A 17,321-nucleotide genomic window follows, 5' to 3' on the forward strand; every position below is an offset into this window, starting at 1 on the left:
ATTTATACTTCATTACTTGGAAGTTGTTTAAATTAGCAAATTTTATTATCTAATTCTTCTTCTGATGATTGCAAATTATGGGGATGAAAGTAGCAAATTTTTAGACCAACTTACTAAAGGATCTTTGGTCCTTATTTTTCATTTCCAAATCTTTTGGTCCTTGTTTAAGCTTAATTGAAGCTGTTGGTTCTTTTAATGTCATTTCCCCATTTTATTTCTCTTGCAAATAAACTATATAGTTGATTTAAAAATGAATTATAGATTTTATCAAAAAAATGAATTATAGATTATTTTTTTACTAAACATGATTTTATATAGCTTGAAGGTAAGTACGCCATGCATATATATTAATTTTATTTCATTGATAGCAAAATTATTATGTTCTATAAATGAGATTGTGCTGAGTATTTTCACAACTCACTAACGGTGAAAATTTTTAAGCCAATCAATCCATATGCATGTTAAAATGGCACAATAATAATAGTATTCAGAATATTGAGGTTCAGTGAATACTACTACAAATATATGATTTTAGATCAACATTTCATGCCGGTTAAAAAGAAACAAGTGTAAAAAGAAGAGGCGGTGACATTTTGGAAAATAATAAGAAATCTGATTGATTTTTCACTCCTATTGTGATGAAAGGAACCGATGTGAACCTCTTCATCTTCCCTAGCAGGCCAGCCCCCCTTCATTTTATTATTTCGATAGCCAAACCTATTCGCTTTGCCATTTCTTATCTTCGCGTCGTCTTAGTTGTAGGTCCAACATGTCTCTACTATCAAACCAAAAGCTCGATGATGAAACAGATCCTCTCCATCCTCTTTCTATTTTATTTCCATTCTCACTTAGCACGTAAGGCAGATATTATCTTGTCTCTCTTCTCAAGAGAAAAACAAGCTAAGTCATATGGGTTGTGACAATTTTTTTTTTATTTGTCTACATATTTTTCTTGGTCAAACCAAGTCAACTCGAATACCCACCGCACCATGGAAAAAATGGCACAATATTGTTTCTTTGTTAGAATTTGACTAGTTGGCACATTATTTAATTATTTTGAGAAGAATTCGAGTAGTACACTTTTTTCCCACCACAAAATATAAATGCTTTTATTAGGTTCACATTTTATTCGGCTTTTATTATCATTATGAGCAGTGCTTATCAACCTTGAGGCATATATATATATACAGCATGACCTTCTTCATCGTTCTCGTCAATCTTATAAGCCTTAAATCAATCCAACATGGCCAACCTTTGGTTTCATTTTTTCTTCTCGATGTTCACAATACTTTGCTATCTCATCATCTCCCCAACTTTATGTCAAACCAATTTCACCAAAAACGATGAATTAGCACTTCTTGCTTTCAAAAATTCTGTGGGAGACCCATTCAATCACTTGGCTAATTGGTCCAACTCTTCTTTCATTTGCAATTGGGTTGGGGTTACTTGTGATGCTAACGGCGAGAGAGTAAGTGTATTGAATCTTGCTGACACGAGTCTCAAGGGTACCTTACCTTCACAAGTGGGGAATTTGTCCTCCCTTGTTGAACTTGACCTTCATAGTAACAACTTTCATGGTGAGTTACCAAAGGAGTTGCTGCAGTTACATAAGTTGAAAATTCTCAATTTGAGCTCTAATGAATTTCATGGGAAAATTCCAGCTTGGATTGGAAGTCTATTTTCTCTTCAGCAAATAATTTTTCGTAATAATAGTTTTAAAGGTGTTATTCCTCCAAGTGTATCAAATTTGTCAAAGTTAGAGATGTTGGATTGGAATGATAATTTCATCCATGGATCTATTCCACTTGCTATTGGAAGGCTTCAGCACTTGAAGATTTTACGCATAGCAGGGAACAATCTTTCAGGAAAAATACCTCCAACTATTTCTGGCTTATCCTCACTTGAGCTTATGTCTTTGTCATACAACTCTTTAATAGGTATGTCTTTCATTATATTGGGTAAATTCATATTTTTTCCCAAATCATTTCAAATATTTTTGTTGGTGTTAGTGTGTCTTGGGATAAGTTATATTCAATCTCTTATTCAACGTTGATTTTGTTGGAAAGGGAAGAACATATATATATTGATTATGTTGATTAGGAATGATAAATGAAACTATAAATTGTATAGAGTTTTAATTTTGTTGTGACACTTCATTACCATGCTTTCAACACAACATAGTGTATTATTAACATCATTCAGTTTTCCCTTCACCGTCAGGAACAACTATTTTTCATGCTGTTATTAGTTTTTTGTCCTTTTCACTTGGGTTCTTGGAGCCAGCGCATAATGCAAGAGATTTTTTAATGGTTTTTAAATTTATATGATTTCTATCTATATACTACATGTTGTCCATATATGATCATGTCCATAAAGTTAGATTATATTTCTATGATTTTCTATAATCTATACACAAGCACTCATATCACTGCTTTTTTTTTGTTTTTTTTTGTTTTTTGTTAATGTGATCACACAGGAGATATTCCCAATGAAATTGCCAATCTTACAAATCTTAGAATCATATATTTGGGTCAAAATCAACTCTTTGACTACATACCAAGAAGCATTGGAAGCTTGATTTCGCTTCAAGAATTAGATCTTGGTTCCAATAATTTACAAGGTATAATTTTTACGCAAATTTTAATTCGCTATAGATCATTTCTTTTTCTTACTTCTTGTCTTTTGCAACTTGAAATTATGAACTGAGATGCCAATATGTTTCGTCAAAATGCTATTACTTATGTAACCCAAAATATATAAGTCTAGATTAGATGGTTGGATATATAAAAATGTCATATACTTTAAAATATTTAATCTATATATATATGTCATTCCATGCATTCTGCTCTTATTGTCTATAAACATCATTAGAATTTCAATTAAGAGGAATAAGCGGGTACGGAACCAACTTTTGATTGGGCTTTATAGAATGATTAGAGTGGCAGTATGGCATATCTTGGGCTTTATTTTTGAACAAAAATTAATCTTTGGTATAAAATACCAAAAGAACAAGTTCAAGCTATATCATATGTGGATCTGCCACTTAAATAAATCAAATATATGATGACTGATCTTAAAATGTGCAATCAATTTATCCAATTGATAGCTCTTCACTCATAAGAATTTTATAGATGGCACGAAAAAAAAGACAATTTCTAGATATAACTATATTTTCAAGCTATCTCCATTATTTTTATTTGAATTGGCCCTGAAATTAGAATCAAAGGTGGGCGAGAGAATTTTTTTTAAAGAAATATATAGATATATACATAAATTGTAGTATTTGAATTTTCATTTTTAACTTTTATTATCCTTATTTTTGAAAATAATTTTCTAATTTTATTATTTGAGAGAAATGTTATTAGATAATTGATGGTGTACAATCATATAAAACTTATAAATACCTTGTTGGTGGGTGATGTGTAAGTAACTCTATGAATTCTCTTTAAGCCTGAAGGCCTTCCCTCACCCTGGTGAACCCTCGGACCCACCTCATCTAAACTTTTTGAAAGCAAATATAAAACTTAAAAATACAAATATATAAATATAAAATGTATTAACAACATATTAACTTTACAAAAGTACGTAATTCATATTATAATTGTTTTGGTAATTGTAAATTTGTTTATATATATTATACACTATTTTCACCCATTTTTCATATTATAACTACGTACTGTTTGTAATTGTAAATTTTTTTATATATGTAACATCTTATTCAAAATGTTTTGTGAATTTTTTTAATGAATAATTGTTTTCTGAATTTTGATATATATTGTTAGAAACTTTTAATATCCATTTATTTTTAATTTTATTAATATTACTGAAACCACTCTATAATTTTCAAAACATACACCTTACTTTAATTTTTAACTTTGTAGAAAATAGTTTATCAAAAAATTCAAAAATAATTTTTATTAATTAAAAATGCATCATAATCATTTTATCATTACCATATTGCACGAGATATCCCCAAAAGAGTTGGTGCTCTCTCAAACATTAAAGTTATATTCCTAAGTAGAAACAAGTTGTCTGGTCAAATACCAAAAAACATTGGTAAAAATAATTTAGAAGGCATACTTTCAACTAATTATAATATGTAACTTTTCATCAATTTTGTGTTATTTTTGTGGCTTGTTATTGGTGATGCGGTCCATTCCTCAACTACATATAATATAGAACAGAAGCCACGTGATTAAGAAGATTTTTCATATTGATGATTAATTATTAAAGGATAAATGAGATAATTACCCACTTAAACTTTAAATTTGATAGCACCATAGATCTTGAACTCATTTATTGTGCAAATTGTTTTCCCAACTTTTAAAAAATAGTGCAATCTAGCCCCTTATTGTTAATAAAAATTAATTTTGACTATTAGTTGACATAAAATAATAGAAAATGGTCCAAAAATTACAAACAAGGACCCAAAAAATAATAGAAAATGACTAAAAAAATTTGATCTTTTTTTTAATAATTTTAGAGGTCATTTTCTATCATTTTTTTAATTAACTAGCAGTTAAAGTTAACTTTTGTTAATAGTAAGGGCCATACTAAACTGTTTTCAAAAGTTGAAAAAATAATTTACACAATAAACAAGTTCAGGGGTCTATAGTGTTGCTAGACCTAAAGTTTAGAAGTAATTTGCTCATTTACCCATTATTAAATATATATTCCTCACAAATCTCATCTAGATTTAATCTATTCCTTCAATCTATCGAACATGTCCTCAAACATGTTGAAACGAAAAATTTATAAACTTTATATGATATAAATTTTAGCAGCAAAATCTATTTAGCTATTTAAAAAATAAAAGAAAAAATAATTTTTTTGTGGGTAAGTTTGCTGCGTACATCCAAAACACATTTTTTCTGCGTTGTTGATTTTTTGAAGATTTTCCTTTCCAACTTGTTGCCTTTTTATACGGGTATTCGAATTATTAAAGTTCACGCATTTTGTGCATTGATGAAAACAGCTTTGCAAAAGTTCACATCCTTGTTCAAATTAATTTCCCTAAGGAAATTAATGTTTCATTATTCTGTAACTATTATTTTTCAATGATATATTGATGATAATATTTTTTTTTATTTGAGTAAGATAAAATAATTGAATGTTCTTTGTAATCCTCTTTTAGCTAGCTAGTCAATTTGTCACTTTAGAGGATTTACAGAATTCCTTTTGTCATTATGTTAAAACCATGTAAAATTGTTCAAACAATTACTGCTCCATATGTTGCTTATAATTTGCATGTGTTGTTAGGTTTTTGACTAATTGTATCCTTATGTGGGACTTGGTTGTAATTCTTCCAATATCTTCCTTTCTTAATATATGGCATCTTTGGCAATTGTTGATAGACTTGCGCAAGCTGCCATCTTAGAGTCATAACCTTTGTCCCATTTGTTTACTTACTTGTAGGTTCAAAGTATTATGTTTGCGAAATTTTGGTCTTACATTTAAAAGACTATCTAAAAGTAACCATTAATTATTGTTCTTTTAAATGATGATGGTAAGAACATGTCTAAAGTATAAAATTTGTTTTTTTTATTAATTAATGAATAAGAGGAACCAACAGCTTTGGATCTTACAATATTGTTTTTGTTGGTTGATGGTCTGTATAGATTGATTAATGTGGCAGCATGTATTGGCATTTATATGAAACATAATCTTTGATGTAAAATACATATGAGGAAAAGAGAAGCTCATTCAGGTGCTATATCATCATATATATAAATATAGATGGGCCCACGAGTGGAAATAAGGGTCTACAAGTTAGATTTGATAAAAATGATTCATCATACATGGACACTTGTAGGATTAAGCCATATTTCTTATGTCTTTATCACATACGTGGGAACCATTCTCAATAGATATATCTGTGAACAATTTGAATTATAGATCTCTAAGCATTTTTTTTTTTGTAGGTGATATACCAGAAGATATGGGAAAATTGGATATGCTTCAAGAGCTATATCTTGATCATAATAATTTACAAGGTAATTTTTCATCAAGTTATGATATTGTAGTTACTATATATAGTTTTCTCTCTCTCTCTCTCTCTCTCTCTCTCTCTAGTTAGTTGTTTTCTCAGTGTTACTACTATGATGAACAAAAATGCATTTTCTTTTCTTACTTTTCCTTTTGTTTATAAATTTGTTTATGAGTGGAATTTTCTTTTATAACAATTCTTTAAACAAAAAAATAAGTCTTTAGCTTTGGTTGGCCAAAAAATTTTCTTTTCCAAAAATTTTAGAAATGCTGGTTAGGATGTCTTGTAAAGCATTTTGTTAGTTTGGAACAGATGAATCTCCATTTAGAGCAAGGAAAATGGATTTGCTGCCAAAGTGGATTTGCCTTTATGGATTTGCAAAATAATTAAAAAATTAATATTTTAAAGTGCATATAGAATATTTTTGGAAAGTAGTTCAAAAATAATACATATTTAAGTAGTTTAGTATACGTGATTTTCAATTAGTACATGAGATTATTTTTATCAGTGTTTAAATTAATTTTAAAATCTTTATAAATTAGAATTTTAATTTAAAATTAATTTCAAAATTAAATGCAAATAATTTTAATTAAATGTTGACCCGTGAATGTTGCACAAAGTGTAAGGTGAGTTGTACTTTTAAATTTTTATGAATTGTGGAGCTTTATATAAATTTTATAATAGTAATATAGAATGGTCTCTATAATTTTCAGATTTAAATATGAAGGTTTTTAATTCTATAAAAAAGTGCAATTCAAATCATTAGAATTGGAATTTATGTTTGAATGAATCGTATGGGGAATGGGTATGTGGTGGTAAATAGTTTTATGAATTTGATTAAAAAAAGAAAAATAAAAATGAGAAAAATAAGCACAACCCGATAGCCAAAATTTAAAAGTTTTTGTCGCTCTTTTTTTTTTTTAACTTTCTCACCCCAATATCTTCTTAGATACAAACAAAAAAGACATTGTACATTGGGTAGCTGAAGCATAAGCCCATCTCCAAATATAACATTTCATAATCGAGATGCAACTTTCAAATATATTATATATCAACACTCATAGAATATTGAAATTTTTATTTTGTTATATTGAAATACATACATATATGTATGTATATTTGTATGTATGTATAATGGTAGTTTATAACTTTTAAAATTTAGTTGATAATTCTATCATCACATTTGTAGATCACTTGCAGTTTTTTTTTTCTAAAAAAAAAATTCTAGTTAACTATAGCCTCATAAATGTCAGTGTCATATTATGTTTAGATTAAGTATTTTAATGTATATATCATATTTTACAATTAAATTTTCCTAGTTATCTAACACGATATACTAATGGCAACATAAACTCAAGATTTAGATAAATTATTTCCTCTATTTTTTAATTCACCAAAAGAATAATGAGATATACTATGTTTTTAATGATAAGAATTTCAAGAGATAAAAATTTAAAGAATTTATGATGTTAACATGTGAATAGAAAGTAAAATTTGGATGGACAGATCAGTGACCCTACGTCTTTATCCTTATTTTTAGATTAACATCACCTAACCTCTGAAATTTAATAACAAACCTAGTTTTATATCCTTATCCTTTTTAAGCTTGAAACAAGACTAATGAAATAAGAAAAGCATCTATGATAAGAATTTGCGGTACATTTCTAGTACATCATGATTTTAAATGATAGGGCATAAAGTAGAATTCTTTTATCATGAGTTATTGTGATTTTTGTATTTCCAAGTTACCTTCAATTAAACTAATAACTGTCGTTAGGAAATAACACGTATCATCTTGTCAATTATTCATACAGTTATTATCATATGTTCAGTTAGAGTAAGTTACAATTATTAAGTGTAACAAATCAAGTTGATCAAGTAGTTGTTCTCAATGTCATAAAGTTGGTATTATTTTGTCCAATTTCGCTGCTAATTAACGTCGGATAGAAAAATTAAAGTTACGTATCAAAAGTTTTTGTTAGGTTGAAGAACTTTACCATTAGGTTTCCGTCAAAATGCTATTAATTACGGATCAACAAATATACAAGGCTAGATTAAACTTATCTTCAAAAAACAAAATTGGATTCCATTTTTATATATAATTTTCAATCTTTTATAATTTTGTTGAGAATTCAACCCATTGCAAAGCTTTTGAATATAAAAGGGGAGAATTTCAGTTTGGTCTCTTGTAAGGAAAGTTTCATTAAATTTCAAAGGACTTTAAGGAAATTAGAAATAAAATATATTTACTAAAAATCCAATTTAGTTAAGGGAAGTTATTTTATTAAAAAATGATGAGTATTTTAGTAATTCTATTTTTATTTTTAATTTATTAAAATTTATTGGGATTCAAAGGAGAAATTTAAAATTTAAAATTTCAGTAAAATTAGGTACCATAGACCCAACAAGAATTGCCCGAAAAACTTTGAATTCAGGTATTGGTTTTCACTTGCTATGCTTGGCACCAGAGAAAAATGGGAAGAAAATTGCATTATTTACATGCTTGGCTAAGGACCGAAAAATGGGAGGGAGAGAATATAATATTGAGGTGAAAATAATATGTGAGACCCTCATATTTTTCCTCCAAACCTTTTTCTCAAAAAATGGAGAGATTTTAGAAAGAAAACTTCACTTTAAAATTTTTCCTATGAATATTTTTCATTTCTTGCCCCCTACCTCCCTCTATTTTCTTATATTTGCTTGTAGTTTAAACTTTTTTAGATTATTTTATATTTGATCATTTTAGAAATAAAATTTAAAATTAGATAAAATATTTTTCAATTATATTTTTATTTCATTGGTAATATATAATGAAAAATAAATAAATAATATGTTAAAATATTTCTCATATTTTTTTATTTGGTTTTGTAACTCCTATATAATTTTAAAAATATTAACATTTTAGAGTGCATATAAAAAAGATGTACACGCGCGCAGCAAGTGATCAGAGTGAGGGGAAGTATTGAGTATGTTGGATTGTGAGTTTAGTGGGTGCTACTATGGGAAGAGAAAGAGCGTGGTGATGTGACAAGAGAAAGTGAAGTGAGTGAGTGAGTGAGTGAGAGTGATTTCAGTGAGGTGAAAAAACAATAAATAAAAAGAGTAATAGTGATTGAGTGCAAAGATTCACGTGAAGGATTGACAAAAAGTGATAAAGAAAAAAATTTGTATTATCATTTAACTTTACAATATAATTTTTTTCATTTGAATCCCTTCTTTCTCGTCACAAATTATTCAATATTTATATTCTTATTTTGATTCAAGATTTCGTCAACAAACTTTTAGCATAGGGTTCTGCGAGTGTCCTAAACTCAATATTCAGTCATTTTTGTCCCTGAATAATTAAAATTTAATGTCTCATTGTCCTATGGTTCATATGCTACTTGTTGATCATTATCTATTTAGGTATACACATTTTGTTGACTTTTTTTGAGTCATTTGTATCCAAATGAACACATTTTGTGATGTGCCTAGTTAGGCTTTTTACATTTAAGGAAGAAAATGACTCAAAAAATCGAGTTCAAGACATCAAATGTTAAATAAAGATGAGTGAAAAAAATAACAAAAATATAAACAAACAACAACAAAATTTGAAAAAAAATAATAAGTGAATGAAAATAAGAAGGGGCAGTATAATATTAATAAAGTTAATATTATTAACTACAATTCAATAATATAATATTAACAAGCACATCATCTTTTTAAAGAAATATTTTAACTTAACTAGTGGAAGGCAAAACATTTTTATTTGATTATTTTTATATTATAATTATTGTTAGTAATTCTAAATTTGTTTATATATGTAAGTTTTATTCAAAATGTTTTGTGAGTTTTGATATACATTGTTAGAAACTTTTCATATTATTTATGATCCATAATCACAATAACATTAAAAAAATGCATTCATAAAATTATGCTTGTTACTTATTTTTCTTTTATCATAATCTTCTTACACATGAGAACTCATAATAATGGGGTTTTTTAATTATCATGTTGCAGGAAATATTCCTCAAACAATTGGTTATCTCACAAACCTAAAAATTATATATCTTGCTGCTAACAAGTTGTTTGGCCAAATACCAAGAAATATTGGAAATTTGACAAAACTTCAAGAGCTAGGTCTTGGTGAAAATAACATTGAAGGTACACTTTCAACTGATCATAATATGTAATTTTTTATTATGTTCGTGTCATTTTTGGGAAAGTTCATTTCAGAGCTATATCATATAAATATGTCCCTGCTACTGGAACTAAGGGTTTGATCTCCAACCTATAGTTTAACAAGTTTATAGAAAAAGGATGATCCTGAAACATTTCTTCCAAATTTTAAAAGTCTTGATTTCTACCTTCTGGACTTTTGATGCTCTTGAAAGCAACATTAGAAACATTTGTTTTTCCTTTTGGTCCTTTTCATTTATTGGGTTTTCTTTGTCTTGCTTTCTACCTTCTGGACTTTTGGTGCTCTTGAAAGCAATATGGAATTACCATTATTTACATTTATATCTTCACTATCTCATATCATATTACTTTAGATCCCTTAACTACATGTTCAGATTCATGGCTCCACATGCATAAGAATTGTGTTGTTAAATTTGCAACACTTTGGTGTCCAACAAATATAGAAGTGTTATTCTGTTTACCTCTATTTTTTGGGCTAGAAAACAGGGGTAACTATGTAATATTGTTCTTGATTCCGTGAGGATTTGCCCTTCCTGCTCCTTTCATGCTCTTTTCTTTTGAGTCTCTTCAATAGTTTTTCTTTTAAATAATTTTCTTCATTTATTTCATACTTATTTTCATGAAGATTTTTCTTTTAATTCTCTTTATAGAGAAACGAGAGCTATTGAACCAATAGATTATTGGTTATTTGCTTTTATTCTTGTTTGCAACTCCCTTTTCATTTTCCACATCATCACTTTTTAAAAAAAAAAATATTGGTAGGACCTCTCTTTCCTTCATTGCTTGTTTAGAGTGCTAAGTTTTGGGGGGAAATCAAAGAAAAAGAATTGTGTGATGATGTTGAATATATAAATCTTTTTTATAAACTTTGTCTGAAGTGGAAATTTTTTGTTGATTTATATAATCTTTTTCTTTGCTACAAACATCATTATAATTTTAACTTGGATTCCTGAAAATAATCTAAGCCTATGCCCTGCAATGCAAGTTAATTCTTTAACTTGTTCACTAAATTATAATTCTGATTCATTTATGGTAAATATAAATTTAAATAGGTGAATTTGTTGAAAGTTATATTTCACATAAATATGATATAGGCCCTCATCAGAATTTCATATTGGAGAGACAATATTCGAAATGTGTTCATATAAATAGATATTAATGTTGAAGTATGTCAAAGTCACTGTTTTGAGAAATTCCATTAATCTAAAATTCAATATGTGAATTCACCCAAGAAAATTTAATATGTGAATTTCATTGCTTATTTTGGTTGACAATGAAGGATTTCTGTATACCAAAAGTCAATAATCAAAATTTAAAAATATGAGCGACATATATGTTTTGTCTATGAAATTAGTCCCAAACTGCCATCGTGTTAGTAAAATTCTTTTGGTCTTTTCATAACAAAGAATTTATTTCAGTCTAATAGCCTCTACTTGTCAATTGCCAATACTGCACGGACCAAAAGTCGTTATGTTATAATTTTATTTAAGACTTGGGGTCCAGGAGTGTTCGCCATAACGTTTACTCTTTTAATTTTACAACTTTCTTTCATAAAACTTTTTTAATTAAAATATTAAATTGAAATAAATTTAAATAGGTGAATTTGTTGAAAGTTATATTTCACATAAATATGATATAGGCCCTCATCAGAATTTCATATTGGAGAGACAATATTCGAAATGTGTTCATATAAATAGATATTAATGTTGAAGTATGTCAAAGTCACTGTTTTGAGAAATTCCATTAATCTAAAATTCAATATGTGAATTCACCCAAGAAAATTTAATATGTGAATTTCATTGCTTATTTTGGTTGACAATGAAGGATTTCTGTATACCAAAAGTCAATAATCAAAATTTAAAAATATGAGCGACATATATGTTTTGTCTATGAAATTAGTCCCAAACTGCCATCGTGTTAGTAAAATTCTTTTGGTCTTTTCATAACAAAGAATTATTTCAGTCTACTAGCCTCTACTTGTCAATTGCCAATACTGCACGGACCAAAAGTCGTTATGTTATAAATTTTATTTAAGACTTGGGTCCAGGAGTGTTCGCCATAACGTTTACTCTTTTAATTTTACAACTTTCTTTCATAAAACTTTTTTAATTAAAATATTAAATTGAAATAAATTTAAATAGGTGAATAAACTTGTTTTTGAAAGTTATTTTCACATAAATATGATATAGGCCCTCATCAGAATTTCATATTGGAGAGACAATATTCGAAATGTGTTCATATAAATAGATATTAATGTTGAAGTATGTCAAAGTCACTGTTTTGAGAAATTCCATTAATCTAAAATTCAATATGTGAATTCACCCAAGAAAATTTAATATGTGAATTTCATTGCTTATTTTGGTGACAATGAAGGATTTCTGTATACCAAAAGTCAATAATCAAAATTTAAAAATATGAGCGACATATATGTTTTGTCTATGAAATTAGTCCCAAAAACTGCCATCGTGTTAGTAAAATTCTTTTGGTCTTTTCATAACAAAGAATTTATTTCAGTCTACTAGCCTCTACTTGTCAATTGCCAATACTGCACGGACCAAAAGTCGTTATGTTATAATTTATTTAAGACTTGGGGTCCAGGAGTGTTCGCCATAACGTTTACTCTTTTAATTTTACAACTTTCTTTCATAAAACTTTTTTAATTAAAATATTAAATTGAAATAAATTTAAATAGGTGAATTTGTTGAAAGTTATATTTCACATAAATATGATATAGGCCCTCATCAGAATTTCATATTGGAGAGACAATATTCGAAATGTGTTCATATAAATAGATATTAATGTTGAAGTATGTCAAAGTCACTGTTTTGAGAAATCCAATTAATCTAAAATTCAATATGTGAATTCACCCAAGAAAATTTTAATATGTGAATTTCATTGCTTATTTTGGTTGACAATGAAGGATTTCTGTATACCAAAAGTCAATAATCAAAATTTAAAAATATGAGCGACATATATGTTTTGTCTATGAAATTAGTCCCAAACTGCCATCGTGTTAGTAAAATTCTTTTGGTCTTTTCATAACAAAGAATTTATTTCAGTCTACTAGCCTCTACTTGTCAATTGCCAATACTGCACGGACCAAAAGTCGTTATGTTATAATTTTATTTAAGACTTGGGGTCCAGGAGTGTTCGCCATAACGTTTACTCTTTAATTTTACAACTTTCTTTCATAAAACTTTTTAATTAAAATATTAAATTGAAATAAATTTAAATAGGTGAATTTTTGAAAGTTATATTTCACATAAATATGATATAGGCCCTCATCAGAATTTCATATTGGAGAGACAATATTCGAAATGTGTTCATATAAATAGATATTAATGTTGAAGTATGTCAAAGTCACTGTTTTTGAGAATTCCATTAATCTAAAATTCAATATGTGAATTCACCCAAGAAAATTTATATGTGAATTTCATTGCTTATTTGGTTGACAATGAAGGATTTCTGTATACCAAAAGTCAATAATCAAAATTTAAAAATATGAGCGACATATATGTTTTGTCTATGAAATTAGTCCCAAACTGCCATCGTGTTAGTAAAATTCTTTTGGTCTTTTCATAACAAAGAATTTATTTCAGTCTACTAGCCTCTACTTGTCAATTGCCAATACTGCACGGACCAAAAGTCGTTATGTTATAATTTTATTTAAGACTTGGGGTCCAGGAGTGTTCGCCATAACGTTTACTCTTTTAATTTTACAACTTTCTTTCATAAAACTTTTTTAATTAAAATATTAAATTGAAATAAATTTAAATAGGTGAATTTGTTGAAAGTTATATTTCACATAAATATGATATAGGCCCTCATCAGAATTTCATATTGGAGAGACATATTCGAAATGTGTTCATATAAATAGATATTAATGTTGAAGTATGTCAAAGTCACTGTTTTGAGAAATTCCATTAATCTAAAATTCAATATGTGAATTCACCCAAGAAATTTAATATGTGAATTTCATTGCTTATTTTGGTTGACAATGAAGGATTTTCTGTATACCAAAAGTCAATAATCAAAATTTAAAATATGAGCGACATATATGTTTTGTCTATGAAATTAGTCCCAAACTGCCATCGTGTTAGTAAAATTCTTTTGGTCTTTTCATAACAAAGAATTTATTTCAGTCTACTAGCCTCTACTTGTCAATTGCCAATACTGCACGGACCAAAAGTCGTTATGTTATAATTTTATTTAATACTTGGGGTCCAGGAGTGTTCGCCATAACGTTTACTCTTTTAATTTTACAACTTTCTTTTAAAACTTTTTTAATTAAAATATTAATTGAAATAAATTTAAATAGGTGAATTTGTTGAAAGTTATATTTCACATAAATATGATATAGGCCCTCATCAGAATTTCATATTGGAGAGACAATATTCGAAATGTGTTCATATAAATAGATATTAATGTTGAAGTATGTCAAAGTCACTGTTTCTGTTTAGAAATTCCATTAATCTAAAATTCAATATGTGAATTCACCCAAGAAAATTTAATATGTGAATTTCATTGCTTATTTTGGTTGACAATGAAGGATTTCTGTATTTTTGTTATTTGATGCTAAACTGCAAGAAATTAAAAATGGTGATCTTACAAACTTAAACTTCATAGATATGTTTTAACAATTTAATAAATTATAGGGGTAATGAAACTTTTAGTCCTCAAGCTTGGCCCAGTTTTTGATTTGGTCCCTCAAGTTTAATTTTTATCAATTTGATCCCTTATGTTTTCTTAAATTATCATGTGAGCTCTTTAAGTTTCAAAACATAAATTAACTCTCAAATTGATCTAATGTGTAAAGTATATTGATGACTTGACATGCATATGTAGCTAAATAAAAACAATTAACCCTCAAATAAGTTTAATTTTTATCATTATAATTCCTTTCATATATTTTGTTCTCCTATTTTTAAAAATTCTAGGATCTGTTTTCTTAACTAAATAATTACACTTTCTTTATTAATTTATATAACTGGCATCAATATTCTATTATCTGTGTCATCAAATTCTGATAGTATTACCTCCTTTTCATAAAATAAGGACCAACAGTAACTGAGTTAAATTTATAGGACTAACTTGATAAAAATTAAATTTGAGGAACAAAATTGATAATGGAGACAAACTTGAGAGACTAATAGTTACATTATTCCTAAAGTATATATAATTGCCACAATCAATTTTTAAAGTTTACAATTTTTTGGGAAAAATCAGAAACAACATCAATTACAATAAGTTTTCTGAATTTTAAACATGAAAAATGTGAAGTATATGTACATTTGAGACATCAAAAACTTGATTATATCTAATTTTTTATATGTAGATTAAAATGCTCAACTTTTTAATGGTATGTTTAAATAAAAACTCTTTATATTTTATTTTTTTAACAAATTTAATTTTATTGATAAAAAATAGGGTTAAAGACCTAATTTACCCCTAAAAATTTTTTAGGACTATTGGGCACCCTATAGTAAAGGGTGGGGTATCCCCCTAAACAACTAATTTAGGGGTAATATTTTTTGGAGGTGCAATATTGCTCTTTAAAAAAATTGTTTAGGGGTATTGCAACATCCTATTTTAGGAACCATTATTTGGCAACGGAATCTATCATACGTTCCATTAGTAGCAATTAGAGACAAGGACTTACAAACTCAAGCTCAATCTTGGTTTACTTTAACCGAATATTTCTAGAATTTTGGACTAATTTCAAAATTCATAACTTATTATAAAAAACTTCATGGATTGAGCTCATTCTTGTCTCCTTTTAGAGCTACATAAGTCCTCTATATGGGGAAAATTATAAACTGGACTTTGACTGAGCCTAATATGGTTTTCTTGTTTAATTAAATTGCTCTGTTTTTCCTTTAGCAACAATCCAAAGTTCTTAACTAAACTTTGAAAATTAATATCTTACGTTATGGAGATCCAATTAACATGATCAAAGGTTTCATTGAAAGCTCAGGAAGTTCTCCATTGGAAAATTATGAGACAGGACATTTGTTGGCCCAAATGATACAATTTAATAAACAAATACAACTTTGTATGAAAGTCTTTTCGCTGGCTACAGATTCCCTTCTCTGTCTTGTAAACTTTATTACTTCAATTCTAGAACACCAATTCACGTGATCTCGGGCTTGTTGGAATATTAGAATGTTCTCTATAAGGGGAAAAAAATCATCAACATGAGTTTACTTTTCCCCATTGATAAGGTTTAATTAATCTTTTATACTGCCTAGCTACATGTCTTACTAGATCCAACTTTTATGATCTAACTTGTAAACCTTGCAGCTCATGTTATAGGAAGCTAAATGACATGATTCTAGACATGTTTCAAATCTTAACTTGTCTATTCCTTGTATAAGATTAGGATTTTAATCATGCATTCAGCATATGAAATCAAGCCAGTTGTAGAAGGAACACATATTTGTATGTTACTAAACATTAGTATGATGAGTCCAAAAGCTGGGTATAAAGCATTCTTGAGGGTCTTCAACGCATAGCCAACAAGTCTAGACACTCATATCATAAAGAGAAAATCTTAGTTACTGATTATACAGACCAGAACTCAAGAAAATTAATCTACAACTTCATTTACAAAATATCAAACAAGGCACAAATAACGTCCATTCTCTTTGTTTCATTTCTTTGCCTTTTCCCTGCTTGAGATTGATCTATATGTCATTGTAGCGGGGTTGAGATTTTGCAATCCCAGTAGCAACACAAGTATTTTCCCGTAGGAACACAAACCATTTCAAACGCATATATTTCAAACTTCACAAATTATACTAACTACATGCACTGTATTTTATGCTTGCCCATGACATCTATAATTTTAATCTAACTTACACATAATTATGGCACTACATTTCCTGTAATAAACGTCATATATTGTCATAGTAGAGCACAATCATCATTCACATTAGCCATAAAAAATGATTCATGTACTAAAGTAAAAATCAATGTCGATTACTTGATTTCATCTCCTTCTTTTTAAAGCGTTTGCAAATATAATGCTCACCAAATGCCTTCCTATCCTAAAATAATCCTCCTGTCCTAGCTTTTGCTTGCTCTTGAGGTCTTTTGTTGTTTCCTTCTTCTTTTCCAAACTTTAAGCTTGCCTCTTCTAGAATCTAAAGCCACCCAT

General features: G+C 28.1%; 1 protein-coding gene across 1 annotated transcript; it reads left to right on the top strand.

The window, feature by feature from the left end:
• The first annotated feature begins 1,238 nt into the window (after positions 1-1,238).
• On the top strand, positions 1,239-10,319 carry LOC129295059 (leucine-rich repeat receptor-like protein kinase PXL1). The gene is made up of 4 exons (XM_054933537.1): positions 1,239-1,937; positions 2,477-2,620; positions 5,922-5,993; positions 9,986-10,319. Exons 1-4 carry the CDS (start codon positions 1,244-1,246, stop codon positions 10,156-10,158), a joined length of 1,083 nt encoding a protein of 360 aa, XP_054789512.1. The 5' UTR covers positions 1,239-1,243; the 3' UTR covers positions 10,159-10,319.
• Positions 10,320-17,321: the final 7,002 nt, after the last annotated feature.

Source organism: Prosopis cineraria, unplaced genomic scaffold (genome assembly GCF_029017545.1).
Source record: "Prosopis cineraria cultivar Desert tree isolate PC_DT_omini unplaced genomic scaffold, ASM2901754v1 PC41, whole genome shotgun sequence".
Lineage (NCBI taxonomy): Eukaryota > Viridiplantae > Streptophyta > Magnoliopsida > Fabales > Fabaceae > Prosopis > Prosopis cineraria.